Raw genomic sequence first — 16,624 nt, 5'->3', positions numbered from 1 at the left:
AAGGGACATGGTTGCTGTATAATATATGAAATCTTTATTGAATTTAATAAGCAGTAGCTATACAAGCAAAAACTGTTTCCGGCCAAACGACGAACATTTTCTTGACTGGGCAAATAAAACATCTTTTAAATGCAATCAAAGTAGCATTGGGTACTATATTGTCAGAACATTTGATAACATTATAACATATTCCATCATTACTGTAGAACAGATGTGGTTCAGTTCCTGCTGACATTGTACGAGAGTTTATTAGATGAATGTGGAGGTGGAGGTGGAGGTGGAGGTGGATAGTCGACTGTGACCCTGACCTCTGATAGAAGGGAGGCAAACAGGGCTGCAGCCCAATTTACAAAGTAGCTGTATTAGCTCGTTGCGAAAGCGCACCCCAACAAAGGCATACAAGAAAGGGTTCAGGCAACAGTGTGAGAGGCCAAGACTTTTCGTCACATCAACAGTTGGTTGCAGTCGAACGTAAGGTTCACAGGTTTCATATGATATGACGTCCATGTCTACCATGGTTTTGATTAATAAGGTGACATTATATGGCAGCCAACAGAAGAAAAAGACAAGAGTGAGGAGTAAAGCCAGTCTTATTGCTCCTTGCTTTGTTTGCCTTTTCTGACTGTTGCACAATGTAACTACCACTGCTGTGTAACAGTAGGTCATGACAGCCAGAGGTAGGAAAAAGCACACGTGATCTAAGACTGTATTGGTCAAAACCCAGTTGTTTGCGTAGATACCATAATTATGATAGAAACAGGAGAGCAGAGATGTTTGTCTGGCGTCCGCTCTCACAGAAAGGAACACAGCATTGGGGATTGATAGCCCCAGACAGACCAGCCACAATGTAATGCACGTTAGGTGCACTATTCTCGGACGTCGACTTTGCATACTGGGAATGGCATGAACAATGGCCAAGTACCGGTCAAACCCAATGCAAGCCAAAAGGAAACTCCCGCAGTGGAGGTTAAGATTTTGCACCAGACCCGTCACCTTGCAGAGAAACTCTCCAAACAACCAACCGGCGATATTTTCAACTACATCAAAAGGAAAGGTGAACAGGAGCATAAGGTCAGCCACGGCGAGGTGCAGCAGGTAGATCTCAGTGACGCGCAGGCGCCGCCAGCGTCTCAAGAGGACCGTTACCATCAGGCCATTGCCCGCCACGCCCAGCAGGAAGATCAAGATGTACAGCACAGGTTGGAAAATGGCATGAAAGGTCCGCAGGGCAGCCCCCTCATCATCACAGGTTTGGAAGGCTGTGTCATTTGTATTATCATATATGTATGTTGAATTCCCCACATCTGTCTCTGCCATCTGTAAAATATAGAGGGAAATGGTAATTTGAATAACCTCATCACAGTTTAAGGGATTTACTTTGTGTGGTGTGTGTGTAGAATAATACACAATTGTCCCTTGATAGATTCTAAAATGTGTTTTTCAATAATGAAATGAAAAATGTACAATTGTTTTAGCTTGGCTTTGAAACATTGCTTTGATTGTCTTTGTTCCAGTTTTCTCAGTCAAATTATTATCCGGCAGGAAACACAGAATAGACCAGATTTATTTCACTTCCCCTTAACAGTTAAGTCAAAAATGTTTTGAGCAAATATGCCAAAACATCCTACTTTGGCTATATACAAAAAACAAACTATTTCTTCATGTGTATTTTATCACCAAAAACATCTATATATGTTCATTGATATATCAAATATAGATCAAATGTGATGTTATGCAAACACATTCAGAAGTCTATGCACAACCCTGAATACATTCTCTTAAATATTGTATTCTGTAATATTAGTAGCAGAATGTACTCTGTACCACAGCTCGAAGAAAACAAATAATGCCTTTGCATAAAACTGATAAATATATGTAATGATATTTAGATATTTCCTTCATATTTTTTTTCCCATATAACAGTTCCCATATAAATGGAAAATGTTTGATACATAAAATAACTGCTGCCATCATTGTCAATGTTATTATTGATCCTAAAGTTTACGTTTTAACGTCTTATATTATAATGTTTTAACAACATTTACATTTTTTGGGATTTTTTGTTTGTTATTCCTATATAAGCAGATTATCAGAACGATCATATAATGGGATGTGATTTGAACACAGATGGCAGCATTAGTGCAAAAATAATATAATTTTTACCATTTACATTAGTTTGGTGATAAATCAATTGCAAGCTATTTGAAGCTTGTGATTAGAAATATGTAATCTATCACCCTACGGTGTTCTGCTTTCACGATAAACATAGAGGATGTAATACAGTGAATTATCTCATAGCGGATTTCCCTGTTTTGTAAACAGGACAGAAACAGGATGCACCCAATGAAGCAAACCTGCGTCTGTTTTTACGGTTCAGTACTTTATATAGTATAGTATTTCTATAGTAGAGTTATAGTTATTTAACATCACATCAAATCCCAGTAAGATTTCTAAGTTTATTAAAAATACAAAATTAATGCCACATTTGCACATCTAAAATTAGATTTAGAACAGTATGTGGCCCTCCATAAGTAGAAAATAGTCCTAAGCAATTTGCCATTCACTTCAATTAAAAACATAAGTCTTACCTCAATAATGAAGGTTTTTATTCCAGACATGCAGGTAAATCTTGGTCACTTGAATATCTTACACTTTAGCATATCCCTCCTAAAGATTGTCCTGCACTTGACTGATGTTTTTTTTTTTTTTACACGTACTACTAATTTCCTACTTATACCTTTACTGTCTCTATTTGCATTCAAAAGACTTTGACTCAGAGAGCCGCCTTCAAACTAAAAGCATCTTCTCTTAAAACAGGAAACAAGACAAATGTAGCCTACATTCAACAAAGGCCACAACATTGATTGTCAAACAGTTGCTAAAGCCAGAACACAAATTGGGTTACTTACGTGCACTGCCGTATCGTAAAAATGTACTTGATCTTCTTGTTAGTGCTGATTCATATGCTTTGCCAATTTCTTCATTGGGGATGCGCTCGGTTGAAACAGCCAGCCAACAAGACAAAAAGCTTTAAATCCGGTTTTCTATAGTAAACATGAGAGAGCAGTCATGCAAGTCTTTGTGAAACACCCTACAGTTCACTTTAGCCACTGAAGAAGGCCTTCTACTCCCAGCCTGTTTGAGCTGCTCCATAGCCAGCAGATCAGACTTTGGTTACCCTATATGGGGACTTTTTATTTTTTGCATCATTAGTTGCATCATTGCAACACTAGAAAAACATGCCATCATGATGATCCACCATTTCTTAATGCAGGTAGCTTACTCATCAGTTAAATTGATCTATATTCTTTACTACTGTAGTTATTATGTATGCTTTATAAACCTAGCTTTACAGTATGCTATGGGCCTGTAGAGTGCAGTTTATTTATCTTTAATGCATTTCAATTACGGTCATGTTATTTGTCGATAAAACAACAACAATAACGATAATAATAATAATCATGTAAAGAAGGACATGTGGTGGGTGGCAGGGACAGAATACATATTTTGCTTGTATTTCCTCTGGGTTTGCCATTTATTTCTATCCCCCTTACATTTTAGTCTCCGATTTGGTCAGAAGAAAAGAGGACACGCACAACACACCAGTGTCTGCCACAGACATTTAGATAAAAGACTTCTATGACTGCTTACAATACCAACGAAAACTACCAGATCGTTGAATGCAGTACAGCTGATGCCAATTTAAACAGTCCGTTCTGACAGGACACCCTGCGGGCAAAACGCTGATTTCAAATGAAATCAGCTGATTTGTTGGATGTGGGCGGGTTTAAATACGAGGGGAAGCCATCTTGAACGTTTGGTTGACAAGACGCTTTCGTAGTCAGCTAAAAAAAAAATTAGTACACCTTACAAACACCGCATAGAGAACCGATAATCGCAGTTATCCAAGGTAAATGCATGCACGTTTAGACAGCTTCGATGTCTGGGTGGTTGTTAACTAGATTCCCCGTCGTTTTGCGGTGACTTTTGCAATCAGCGTCCTGTTTGTAAGCTCGCTAGCAGACATAGCTAGCTATCGATTCGGCTGAGCAAGCCGACGATAGTTAGCGTTAGCTAGTTGATGGTGGATATCTAGTTTTGTTTGTTTGCTAACATTAGGAAAGATGTCAAGTGTTATTTTCACTAGCATTATAACACACCGACTGGATACAAAATATTCTGAAACCGCATTTTAACGCTGGGTACCGAGAAGGCATAACGTTAGCACCAAGCAAGATGACGTTATTCCAGAGGTTAGCGTTAGCCCAAATGTTAGCTCGGTTCCCTTCTGACGTTAGTGAGACGGTTGGCTTTAACATACAATGACTGTCAAAATATTAATTTAATAAACTCCACCGACACTTGAATTGCGGTAACTGTACTGATTTATTTATGTGATTTGACATCCCGCATATAACGTTTTTTATATTGTTGGCAACGGTCAACCTCTGTTAACTAAACGACGCTAGGAGCCACAGCTGTGCAACTGCCTGCTAACCTTTGACGTAAGGTAGCAGTCCGACGCTACTGTGGGTTATTTATCCTCTACATTTGACCTCGATCCAGCTTTATAGCCTCTCAATGCGGCATTTTGCCGCGTGCCACAGTTGTTTTGTCGCGTGTGACGTTTTTAACACGTTGTTTCTGTGTTTCAGGGTTGGAGAAACCTGAGAGGACGCAGCGGCTCAGTGAAGCTAAACAAGATGGCTAGCTAAACAGTCTGCCCATACTTGAGAGCTAGCTACGCCTTCTGGTATATGATATTCCATACGACAATGGCAGATTACTTGTATGCTATAACCTGATTTGCTTAAGTAACCGTGTTTTCAAGCTATCTGAAAATTAAATGGGGGGCACTTGTTTGTTTTGAAACTTAAGGCATCAGACGCGGCAACATTGTTGCTGAACCTGCTGTCACACGATTTGAACAATTTACATTTGGATAATTATTAGTCTCGGAGAGGGAAGTGCAATCTTATGTTTTGAGCGGTTCCAGGAGACTGGACTCTTCATTTTAGAGACGTGTCAAATATTGAATTGCTCCTGGAACAGAAAAGCTAAGTAGACATGAGTACCGCCAGGACGGAGAACCCAGTGATTTTGGGCTTGTCCAACCAGAATGGACAGCTCAGAGGCTCAGTTAAGCCTGCTGCAGCACCAGGTGGAGGTGGAGGCCCACAACAGCAGCAACTTAATCAGATGAAAGGCACAATCAACAATGGTAACGCCCAACTGGCCCCGACAACTAACGCTGTCATAAAGTAAGTTATTCAATATTGTACATTCAAGAATTTGAGTTAAACGTTTTTCTACATTTTTGCATAATTGATACTAGCAGTCCTTTGTTATGTTTATTGCTCACACAAACTAAACCATCCACAGGCCTGGAGATGACTGGAAGAAAAGTTTGAAGTTGCCACCAAAAGACATGAGGATGAAAACTTCGGTTGGTTGCGGATACTTGTTTTCCTTGTGCTTTTGATGAAGTCACATTTTAAACTGTTCATAAATACCCAGCAGGTTCCCTGATTTGACTCGCCTTTTATCAATGTTTGCAAGCCTTTTTAAACTTGGCTTTTTTTTAAGGATGAGCAGAAATGTACATACTTGTACATGCTATCATCATTAATGATGGAGTTTTTTAATTTAAATTCTTTTGTGTTGGCATTTCTTCTAGTCATGCTCGATTAGAAACTTAATGCGCGAAGCTGCGAATAACTGACTTGAGTTTAAAATGCATTTTAATTTCAAAACGTCTATAAACTAAATATTTTAAATAACTGTACCCCATTTCATTGTCAGTAGGACCTAATCCGTTGGTTTACAAGTCTATGATCCGTTTAAATCATGTCAAACCAATGCTAATTAATAATTGTTATGATTGCAGGATGTGACTGCAACTAAAGGCAATGAGTTTGAAGATTATTGCCTAAAGAGGGAGCTGCTCATGGGAATCTTTGAGATGGGCTGGGAGAAGCCATCTCCAATCCAGGTACATGCAGACAAAACTCAGATTTGATCCTATTTGACAGCTGGACGATGCGGTGTCTTTGTGCTTCACAAGGTGACTCTTTTCATAATTATAGCGTTGAGTGCGTTTGGAAAAAAAAACCTGGCAGTCAGATTCGTTACCAAAACTGACCGACTGGCAAAATACTTTTGCCGCTTTTTAAACTAACTTATGTGGCCTTGGTTTAATGTAACAATGGATTTGTATAAAACCTGGTTAGTCTGGAGTTTATGGATGAAGTTATTATAGGGTTTTGTAATGGAGACTTCCACTTGAAACTAAATTATTTTTAGCCATGCTTGTGTAAAAATGCACTACAGTATAGACTAAAATCTCAAACGATTTTATTGATTGCCATGAACTTTGTACTTTACTCTGTATTTTAATGACTTTGATGATCCTGTAATTTCTTATCCGACCCATTTTAATACACCTTAAAAAGGGTTCAACCTGCTTTATTGAGCAGCCTGATAGGCAGGAATTATCAGGCCTGTGACCTCGGACTGTTATACTTTTTATTCAGGCACTCTACATGTTACTTTAATTGACCGACTATTGTGTTATTAAACATGTTAAAATATAGTTTGTTAGGGCAAAACATTATTTAGTACATGCCAAAAATGCACAGATGGTACCGTATAAAATAGTAGCGTTTGACTGTCATTACTGCTTTTTCAAAGGAGGAAAGCATTCCCATTGCACTGTCCGGAAGGGATATCTTGGCGAGAGCCAAAAATGGCACGGGAAAGAGTGGAGCCTACCTCATTCCCTTACTTGAACGCATTGACCTGAAGAGGGACTGCATACAAGGTGAGGAAGCTCAACCTTCTTGCATGTACTGCAGCAGAAAACAGTCCCTAATTTTAATCGGTCACTCATTTTCAAACACAAATTCTGTAGTTTCATTGTTTCAATAGGGAATATTGACTGTTTCTTGGCCTGATGGTAATTAAAGTGTCTCTATAGTTCCAATCCCTAATTGTTCGTTACAAACCTATTCGTATAGTTTTATTTAACTGGAATATAAACATTCATTTAATATCCTGTGTAAAACTGCATTCTGTTTGCACTGTATTTGATGCCCAAAAGCACAAATCCAGGCATCTTAAACAATGGGACTAATGCAAGAACATATTTGTATACTTATCTTGTATTTTTTTCCCCCCGTGTGTCGGGCTTGTTCGAGTGCGCCACGTCAGTTTCAGCAAACACTTCTAACCTCCGATAACTGTCAATGACAAACATGAAGGCAAAGTGTGCTTAAATAACCATTGGCTCATGTTGATAGGAAATTAGCATAAGTAATGCCCAAATAATACCATGTGCCAAGTGTCTAAAAAAATAAATAAAAATACAATCTTTTAAACTTTTATTAGCAGATTAATTGCGCATGACTAAAATGGGTTTGGAGCACTTCAAATTGTGTTACAGAAGAGACAATTTGTTACGGGTTCCCTGTATTTATCTTGATAGGTTTTCATGGTTAGGCAAAAGCTATGTGTAAGTGTCAAAATTAAGGTTAAGTTAGTTCAGGGTTACATAAGAGTTGTCTTATCACAAGTATGTGTCTCTGTATTTCCAGCTATGGTCATCGTGCCCACCCGAGAACTGGCTCTGCAAGTAAGCCAAATAAGTATCCAGGTCAGCAAACACATGGGTGGAGTAAAGGTAATGGCAACCACAGGTGGAACCAACCTACGTGATGACATCATGAGACTCGATGAAACGGGTAAATTTCACAATTGCCACAAATTGTTGTTACCGTGATGGGTGTGAAGCTGTTTGTCTTCATACTAAATGCTGTGTTAATTGTCATTAAAAAGGTTACATTGTACTTATTCTAAACTGTCCTGTTTAGCAAAAGACAATGAATGTGTCTGGCTTTTTTTATGCAAGCGAATGAAAATCTCTTTGAAATGAATGGGCTCTGTCCCCTTTGGTTGGATGTTGAGGCTTTCTCTCCTATTTAGTTGGATGTGAGTTGGATTCTGTCAGTGGTTGGATGTTGAGGGTTTCTGTTTGTGGCGTATAAGATCTTCTGTCTTTGGTTGGATGTTGAGGGTTTCTGTTTGTTTGGATGTGAGTGGGATTATGTCAGTGGTTGGATGTTGACTGTTTCTGTCATCTTTACTGGGATGTTAAGGCTTTCTGTCTGTGGTTGGATGGTGAGGGATTCTGCCCTCTATAGTTGGACTTTAAGGGGTTCTGTCTATGGTTAGATGTAGATCCTGTAATTTCCCCTCTGAGGGACTAAAAGGATGATCTATTGTTAAGTCTGTCCTCTGCTAGGGTGTTGGAAGTTCTGCCCTCTTTGCTCGGATGTTAGGGCATTGTGTCTTCTGCTCGGGTGATAAGGGTGTCCTTGGTTGGATAATAAGTGCCAATTTCCAACCAAAGAGACCAGAAACAGTCTCTCAAAAATGGACTAACTTATTGGCCACATCACACAACCACAATGTTGGGTGGTTGTGAATACTGTCAGTGCAATGGACATGATCTTTTTACATAATACCTTGCATAAAAAAAACAACCTTGAAGTGTTAACACTGCCTTTTGTGACGATCCTGTGCATCTTGTATTCATTTCCTTTCTTGTACCAATCCTTTATTTTACAGTACATGTGATCATTGCCACTCCAGGGAGAATTTTAGACCTCATCAAGAAAGGAGTGGCCAAAGTCAATAAAGTGCAGATGGTCGTTCTGGATGAAGTAAGTAATGTTTGTTTCATTCTGTTTGATCAACAAGGCTTCTTAAAAATGAAAGCGTTATCTTGAGATGGCTCTCAATGTGCCTCTCCCCTTGTGCCTCTTCTCAATAGGCCGACAAGCTTCTGTCTCAGGACTTTGTGGTTATGATGGAGGAAATGCTGGGCTTCCTGCCCAAACAGAGGCAAATCCTCCTTTATTCTGCAACTTTCCCTATCAGCGTTCAGAAGTTTATGGTAAACATTTCTCATATTTAAATTGTTTTTAGAGCACTCTGTTCATCATTACTTATTGCTAACAAACAAAACTGCCTCCATCATTTGTAGCGCAACTTGACTATAATGACTCTGTCTTCACCTGCTTTGTAGAATGCACACTTGCAGAAACCCTATGAGATCAACCTGATGGAGGAGCTGACGCTGAAGGGTGTGACTCAGTATTATGCTTACGTAACTGAAAGGCAAAAAGTCCATTGCCTTAACACCTTGTTCTCCAGGGTAAGTGCTGCCTTTCTGCACTTTGTGATCGTGTTATTTAATTTCAGATGTGTCATTGAAACAGTTGTGAAATGCCAACTTTGAATGTAAATGCTGTCATATAAAATGGGTATTTCTTACCAGAACTAATACTTTTTTTGCAATTTTTACTGCTGTTTGTGTTTGTTTTTTTCTTTTTTTTTACAGCTCCAGATCAACCAATCAATAATCTTCTGCAACTCCTCTCAGAGAGTGGAACTTCTTGCCAAGAAGATCTCCCAGCTTGGTTATTCATGTTTCTACATTCACGCCAAGATGAGACAGGTCAGCTCAAAGTACTGCCTGTGAAATGCAGCTCCACCAGCTTTAAGATCAAAATACACCCGGGTGGCAATGGCTGCTTCGTGGAACAGCTGCTACTATTACTTTTGGTGTTAATAAAGTGGTGCATCGCACAGACGTGCATTTAACTTTTACTTGATGTGCGACTACAGTTCACGCCAATGCTCTATTTCTGTTGTGTTGCTGCCACTAGTTTTTTTCCAGATGAGAAAAAGACCTGTTGATGCCTGGGTAACTGAACAACATATACTTAACGCTTTTGTCATGTACTATCACAGGTTGCCTTTAATCAGTGATTCTTCTGTACATCCGACATTAAAAAATAATGGAGAAAAATAATGGAATTGGCAAGCCGATCTTAAATACATTTAATTTTTTCAAATTATAACCCAGTTTTGCAGCTTAGCTTGTACTTTAGGTAGTATAATGTTTTACAGACCATAACAGTATAACTGCAGACTCATGATCTGCTTCCACAGCAATTTAAAAGTGTTTCACAGCAGAATCCACCACACCGGGTTCACATGTCTTCTCTTTTCTGCTCTGCAGGAGCATCGCAACCGCGTGTTCCACGACTTCAGAAACGGCCTCTGCCGGAATCTTGTCTGCACTGGTAAGTGTTAGAGCCGTGTACAAGTCGGGGTTTGAAATACTACAAAAGCTGTCGTGAGACAGTGTACCAATTGTTCCAGACTTGGGGCCAGCCAGTATTTTCAATGCATCTTTTGAACTGATAAACGTAGGCTGCTCTTGGTGGCGGGGGAAAAAAAAACTTAAGACATATTTGAATGATGCCACAAACTGTGAATTCACCACCTGATCACAGAATAAAGGTGAGAATCTAACTCACGATAACGGTTATGAAACAATTTACCAAGAAAGAACGCTGTCTAAGCTTGGTGCCGCTTTAACACACACTGGATGCAAAGTATCCATGCGTCATCATTCTAAAGTTAAATGGGCATACACTGGTAAAGGCTGGAGTTGAAATGTTTAAAGGAATGATACAGCTTTCTAATCTAAATCTCTAAATCGCAAATCATAACATGTTCATATTAAAAACAAAGCAACGGGTGCTTATAAGTGATTTGGCCAACCGATTTAATTTTTCATATGAAGAAATTGGTTTTGATCAAGTAATTGCTGTCGAGGCAAGAGGTCTGCAGGGTCAATGGTTGATTGGAGAAAGTGGTGAGTGATTGCTATGGTTACATGTAAGGTTAGAAAACGCATGAGCAGTGGTACATCTGGTGTGAACAATACCTGCAAGTCCTTTTGCCCGCTTGAAGCTGAAACATTGGCATTATGATGTATTTGAGCTCTGCCCCCATGCTGTCAGTCTACAGAAGGATTTGTCAAATGTGAATAATTTGTTCCGTCATAGTTCGTTTATTTTTACCAATAAACTACAAAAATGTTGCTTTCAAGCAGCCTTTGGCGGCAGAAAAGGCTAAAACAATAAGGGAATTGGAGGTATTTATTTCATAGCTGTAGCAAGTGTATTCATACTGCATAACATTTCACAGTACATATAAATGAAATATCTTAAGCCTATTATCTCAGTCTTTGGGGAAAGTGTTTATGCTGTAATACAGAAGTGCTTAACTAAAGTTCCTAGTGGCCAAAATGCTGCCTCTTCCAGCAGAATTGTCCACCTTTTTTAAATGTTGCACTGCGGGCGTATTGGTGAAGCTTCACTCTGCAATCTGAGTAAATGAGAGGATGCAAGTGACACGATTTTTAAGCAATTAATTTTTTTACTGACATAGCTTCTGCTTGCCTTCAAGATAAATAAAGATGGGTACAGATATTGTTTTGTTCTACAATGTAGTTACGTTTTTTGGTTCACTTACAACAGATGGCATTTAACATGAAGGTTAAATGTTTAACTTTACATTTTTAATGTATAGATGACTTTGATGGAGAGAGATCTTACCAAACTGAACCACATTGCTCTCCGTGCTGTAGACGCCATTGTTTGTGTATGAATGGCGTGTCTTTAGAAGTAATGCATTTTTATTTTACCTGTGGGAGCAGACCAAAGTTTTGTTTAGCGCGTGCAGTCTGCCTGGATTTTATTAATGGGAGGGTTCTGCCACCACGATTGATGGCGAGACTCGTGCAATGAACACAGGTGTGTCCACATTTGTAATGCGTAGCTTTACTTGAACATCTTTGACAACACTAGTTTTTACCGGCTCATGTGGATTGGAATAAACTGCTGCTGGTCTTGAAATTCTTATTTTGCAGATGCTTTACGTTTTGGGCCAAATTTATAATATGTTCATAATTTGATTTCTTGCCCTTTTTTCTCCAGACCTCTTCACAAGAGGAATTGACATTCAAGCTGTGAATGTTGTGATCAATTTCGACTTTCCCAAGCTGGGAGAAACATACCTTCATCGCATTGGCAGATCTGGTAAGAGCCCATATTGGTTGTATTGTAGCTGTGGTTAGTTTTTTATTCATCTGTGCAGCCGCTCCTTTCGTACAAAGACGTATTTGCGTAGCAAACTGATGATATATTAATTTGAACCTTCACATCCTTAATATCCAGGCCGCTTTGGACACTTGGGTCTAGCCATCAACCTCATCACTTACGATGATCGCTTCAACCTGAAGGGGATTGAGGAGCAGCTCGGAACGGAGATCAAGCCCATCCCTGGCATCATCGACAAGAGCCTATATGTGGCAGAGTACCACAGTGAGAGTGGCGAAGAAGTCAAGCCATGAGCCAGTGAGTTCACTCCATTTATTCTTTCTTCTGCCATCCACAATTTTTATAAATTCGCCAACGTTGTAAATCTTGACTTGTAGAGTTTGTATTCAAACAATGAAAAATGTCAGGGGGACTCTAGAGCAACTGGAAAATTCGATAAGGAGGTCATCCATTTTAACTCAAAGGCCAGATTAGAGAGCATAAAGGCAGAAATGACATGCTGCTGGAAAAGTGCTCTCGATGCTCTACTTAGTTATTGAAATGACCCAGCATGCTTAATCACAAAGGTAATTTACAGATTACTGTCATTACCTTTTTATGGCGGATTTCCTGGCGTGCCCTGTGAAAGGTCTCCTTAAACATCAGGAAATGCAGAGAACAATGAGCAATAACTGTCCCCTTTTTAATGCATTTGCAGCTTTCCAATTTAAAATATTGTCTTTAAGCCTCGTGTAACACAACCGGACGCTAAAGTTTAAGTCAAGAAAGGATATTGTCATCTTTAAGACGTTGTACAAAAATTAAATCTAGGGGTGTTATGATTTTTTTATTTATGTCCCTGATCAGTCCTTTTTAATACTGGGCATCTGCTGCTACTTGTGAAAGCCCATTCAAAACTTATTTAGATACTAAAGTTAGATCTGTGTGTGTGTGTGTGTGTGTGTGTGTGTGTGTGTGTACACATTAAGTTTACCTGGAAAATAAAGATAAATGAGATGATTTTATAAGGTAAATCCTGACTTTGTCGGATTGTAGGAATCACAGTGTATAATTAAACTCTAGTGTCATAACTTTTGAGGTTCTAATGTAAAAGTTGTAGTTGCAAGACCTGATTTTATCCAAACACTTCACTTATTTTTCCCTCTTTTCTCTCGACAGATCAGTCACACCTCCATTCCCCTGTGTATCATTTTTTCATCCCCCCCCCCCCCCCCCCCCGTCTTAGAGTTCTGTTTTTTTTTCTTTTTTTTAAATGTACAGTTTTTGTCTGTCTTACTATTTTGGATGCCACCATAAGGAATGTGTATTTTGATGGGACGCATTTCGGAAGAACTCATTTGCCTTTGTATGGGGCTCTGCTGCACCAACACACCCTGAAGACGTAAGCACTGGGAGGAAAGCACGGGACCAAGTCGACAATGTATCAATGCACATTGTGAAGATTCATATCCACCAATGACGCAAAGCCAGCACCAACAGACCGCTATAAGACAACCTCCATTCTCCATGTTTTACTTTAGGAAGTTTTAACAAATTTGTATCAAGTGCCTTAACAAGCAGATCAACTCATTCTAAAGTAATAACCCTTCATTATCCGCCATCTTGCTTACTTCATACCACACACTCGCGTTCGCCGAATTGAAAATTTGTTCCACTAATTTAACGTCCGACCGCATAGATAATTTCATGAGTGTTTTTGGTTGGGTCATCTGTTTGCAAGGAATGGAGATTAGGAGAGAGGCCGGTCTGATCTTTTTTGTTGGCTTCGCTGCACTTGAGTCTGGCTGGTAAACAAGGACAAACTTGGATGTTCCATGGACAGAGATGCTGGATTTTGTTCCAAGAGACAGCCAGACTATCCGGTTGCTTGTGTAGAAGCTTGTGCTTCTAAAAGACCCAGATCCTTTCCTCCGTCCTCGGCTTCAGAACACTAAGAATGAATAAGCAGCCTCTCAACACCATGAGTCACGAGGATTCCTGTTTTGGTGGAGTTTATTTCTGGGAACGCATTTTTTTTTCTTCTTGTTGCCCTGTGTTTTACCTTCCTATGGATGGCCATACTTTATTCTGCGAGATGTGCAGCCAACACGTGGGGTGCACCTTACACCTTGTGTATATACCTTCATTTTAAGATTGTTTTAAACAAGTTCAAAAGGCTGGCCATCAAACTTAAGAAGACCCCATCCCCCCACACCCTCTTCTCTTGTTGGCACTGGAGATCGTTTTCTTCACTTGGTTTGTTTGATCTGCAATATTGGCCTAGTGAATTTATTTATAATTTTAGAAATTGCAGAGTTTATTAGAATCTAAAACCTTCAAAATGGCTTGTGTATTACATTTATTTTGAAGGCAGAGTACATTATAAATCTTTAGCTCCTTCAGATGCAATTCTTCAAGGCGGGACTAAGATTGTTGTCCTTATTCTCCTGCTCCCAGTGTTAAGTGCTCAGTCTAGATGGAAGGCTTTGTCGAGCTTGTGCATTTTGAGTAATGAATTCTCTGTCACCAGCCTTAACTTGTGAAACCGACTCTTGAGACGCACTCTAAGATCTCCAGTTATAGTGAGTGTTATTGGAAGAGAAAATTATATTTTATCATGTAGTGGTACTACTCGCTCTCTCAGTGCTGCCGGATTGGCAAAGAATTTGTTTTCCAGGGACGGTATTAGCGGTTAAGTTCTCTCTCCTCTTTAAGCACAGCTACATCTCTTCACAAATGGAGAGGAAGCTGTGGAGCTATGTCCCGCCCTCCTTTTTTTGAAGAATGTTTGCCAATGTGTCAAAATTAACTCTGACCTAAAATGTAGCAGGAACCCACTCTCTGTGCATTGCAAGCGAGCTGGCTTACTTAAACCCAGCTAGCAGAAGATGCCTCATAAAAAAGAAAACGCAACCTGAGCAGGTTGGGCTGCACCTAATGCACAGAGAGAACGGTTCAGGCGATAACACGGACTGCACTGCTTTTCCGACACCCAAATGGGAGGAAATTGTGATGCGTAACATCTGAAAACAAACCTAATTGGCACGGAGGGGGACTGGGCATGAAGGATTACATATTACTATTAGTCAGACTGCTTGTTTAAAAAATAACGTACCTCAGACTGCTGAGTTCATGGCTTATTTTTCTGCCCTTGTGTTTATTTGGGGTTTGGAATACAGTTGCATTTTGTGTTTTTATGCAACACGACAACCTCGTCCTGCATTAAGGTCCCTGAACACTTGTTGGATCAGCGAAAACCTTTTTTGTGAATGAGGTTCCCTTTGTTATGGTGAGATGCTCTTTACACTGTTCTAATCAATGAGAAGTAGTACATTTGCACATTTCATTTAATGACTTTTTAAAAAAAAATCCAAATTGTGACTGTTCAGTTTAAAAATGACCATTTTATTTCTCATTGGTTAGGACTGATCCCTGTTCTCTCGGCTCTATTGCTGTCCCCTAAATACTTGTACATCTAATTTGGCTGTTTTGGTCGGGGTGGGAGGGCTATATTTGTGAAAGGTATTCAAACTAAATTAAGCATTAGCCGAGTGAACGGGGATCTAATCGTGCAGGCACTTGGCAGCTGCCTGTTTGTCAGCCACCGGCAGTAATCGACACAGCAAATGCTGTCGGAGCTAAAATTGACAATCCGTCAAGATTTAGCGTATCGCTACCTTTTGATGGAATGCTGCTTTACTGCCTGTGGCTGCCATTTTGAAAACTTTAAAGAATGAGACAAGAGCATCTTGCCCCAGATCGGGCGATTTAATTGGATAGTTTGTGTAACTAAATTGTCTCATTCTTTAAGGTGTTTTTTTTTTTTTTTTTAATTGGCGGGGAGGCTAAATTAACGCGCTATCTGCCCTGATGCACATGTTACTCATCTCTCGATGGTTCTGAAACATTTACGAAAACACAGCTTTTGTGTAAAATCTGGCCACTCATCTACAGAGGATGTGGGAGGAGTCCCTTATGGATTTCTTTCCAAAGTGATGCATCAGTTAAAAATATGGGGTGGAGCCTTTGGGCAATTAAACAGGATGATAACATCTAAAGTTCCAAAGTTATGTTAATGGTTATAAAAATGTTTGAAAAAAGATGCCCTTTTTACTTTAGTTTTCCAAATGAAACGTTCAAGTGGAGTTAACCTTATTTAAAAAGTCTCCAAATTTAAGAGCATTTAAAAGCCTGAGTTAAAAAACATTTTTATTTAATGGAATTTGGTCGTTAATTGGCAACTTTTTCAGTGATGCAAATTTTACAATTAAGTTCAAAAAATGTCATGAATATTATTGGATTCGATTGAAAGTTTTGTTGATAATAAAGCTCACTGAAATTTATTGTGTCGTTGTTCTTTGCAGTTCCTCGTTAACCCTTTCACAGCTCGTTGCTGCTGACCTCGCCTGTTAAGTTATGCTGTAAATACAAATGGGACAGCACTTTGCTGCAACACGTCACATTGATCATGACGTCAAAACGTATTGTACACAATTGTGGGTACTTATTTCACACGAGGTAAAATAAGTACCCACTATTGTATACTCTGATTATGAACATCTGTGAGACTCTTTCCTCAGGAGGTGAGACTTCAAATCTGTTTATGCGGTTTTGTCAGAAGACCTTGTGTCTGTATAGATGCATGTAGTGCAGAAACACTCGACAATGTG

At 39.4% G+C, this 16,624-nt stretch overlaps 2 protein-coding genes across 3 annotated transcripts; one reads left to right on the top strand and one right to left on the bottom strand.

Moving 5' to 3' along the window:
* Positions 1–249: 249 nt before the first annotated feature.
* Positions 250–1,317, bottom strand: LOC137790948 (C-X-C chemokine receptor type 5). Its single transcript, XM_068585572.1, has one exon. It carries the CDS (start codon positions 1,315–1,317, stop codon positions 250–252), a length of 1,068 nt encoding a protein of 355 aa, XP_068441673.1.
* A 2,464-nt stretch (positions 1,318–3,781) lies between these two features.
* Positions 3,782–16,297, top strand: ddx6 (DEAD (Asp-Glu-Ala-Asp) box helicase 6). 2 transcript variants are annotated; one of them, XM_068584448.1, is made up of 15 exons: positions 3,782–3,910; positions 4,656–4,753; positions 5,053–5,261; positions 5,383–5,446; positions 5,888–5,992; positions 6,691–6,820; positions 7,593–7,739; positions 8,626–8,720; positions 8,831–8,953; positions 9,086–9,214; positions 9,401–9,517; positions 10,085–10,148; positions 11,853–11,954; positions 12,093–12,272; positions 13,134–16,297. In XM_068584448.1, the coding sequence occupies exons 3-14, from the start codon at positions 5,068–5,070 to the stop codon at positions 12,266–12,268; spliced, it is 1,446 nt and encodes a 481-aa protein (XP_068440549.1). In that variant the 5' UTR covers positions 3,782–3,910; positions 4,656–4,753; positions 5,053–5,067; the 3' UTR covers positions 12,269–12,272; positions 13,134–16,297. The 2 variants fall into 2 exon arrangements, with proteins under 2 accessions (XP_068440549.1, XP_068440548.1); XM_068584447.1 differs by having other exon boundaries at positions 4,656–5,261.
* Positions 16,298–16,624: the final 327 nt, after the last annotated feature.

This window comes from Clinocottus analis, unplaced genomic scaffold (genome assembly GCF_023055335.1).
Source record: "Clinocottus analis isolate CAN_PGR_092001 unplaced genomic scaffold, fCliAna1.0.p SCAF_2, whole genome shotgun sequence".
Lineage (NCBI taxonomy): Eukaryota > Metazoa > Chordata > Actinopteri > Perciformes > Cottidae > Clinocottus > Clinocottus analis.
Note: the sequence above shows the minus strand (reverse complement) of the source record. Positions and strands in the feature narration are given on the sequence as shown.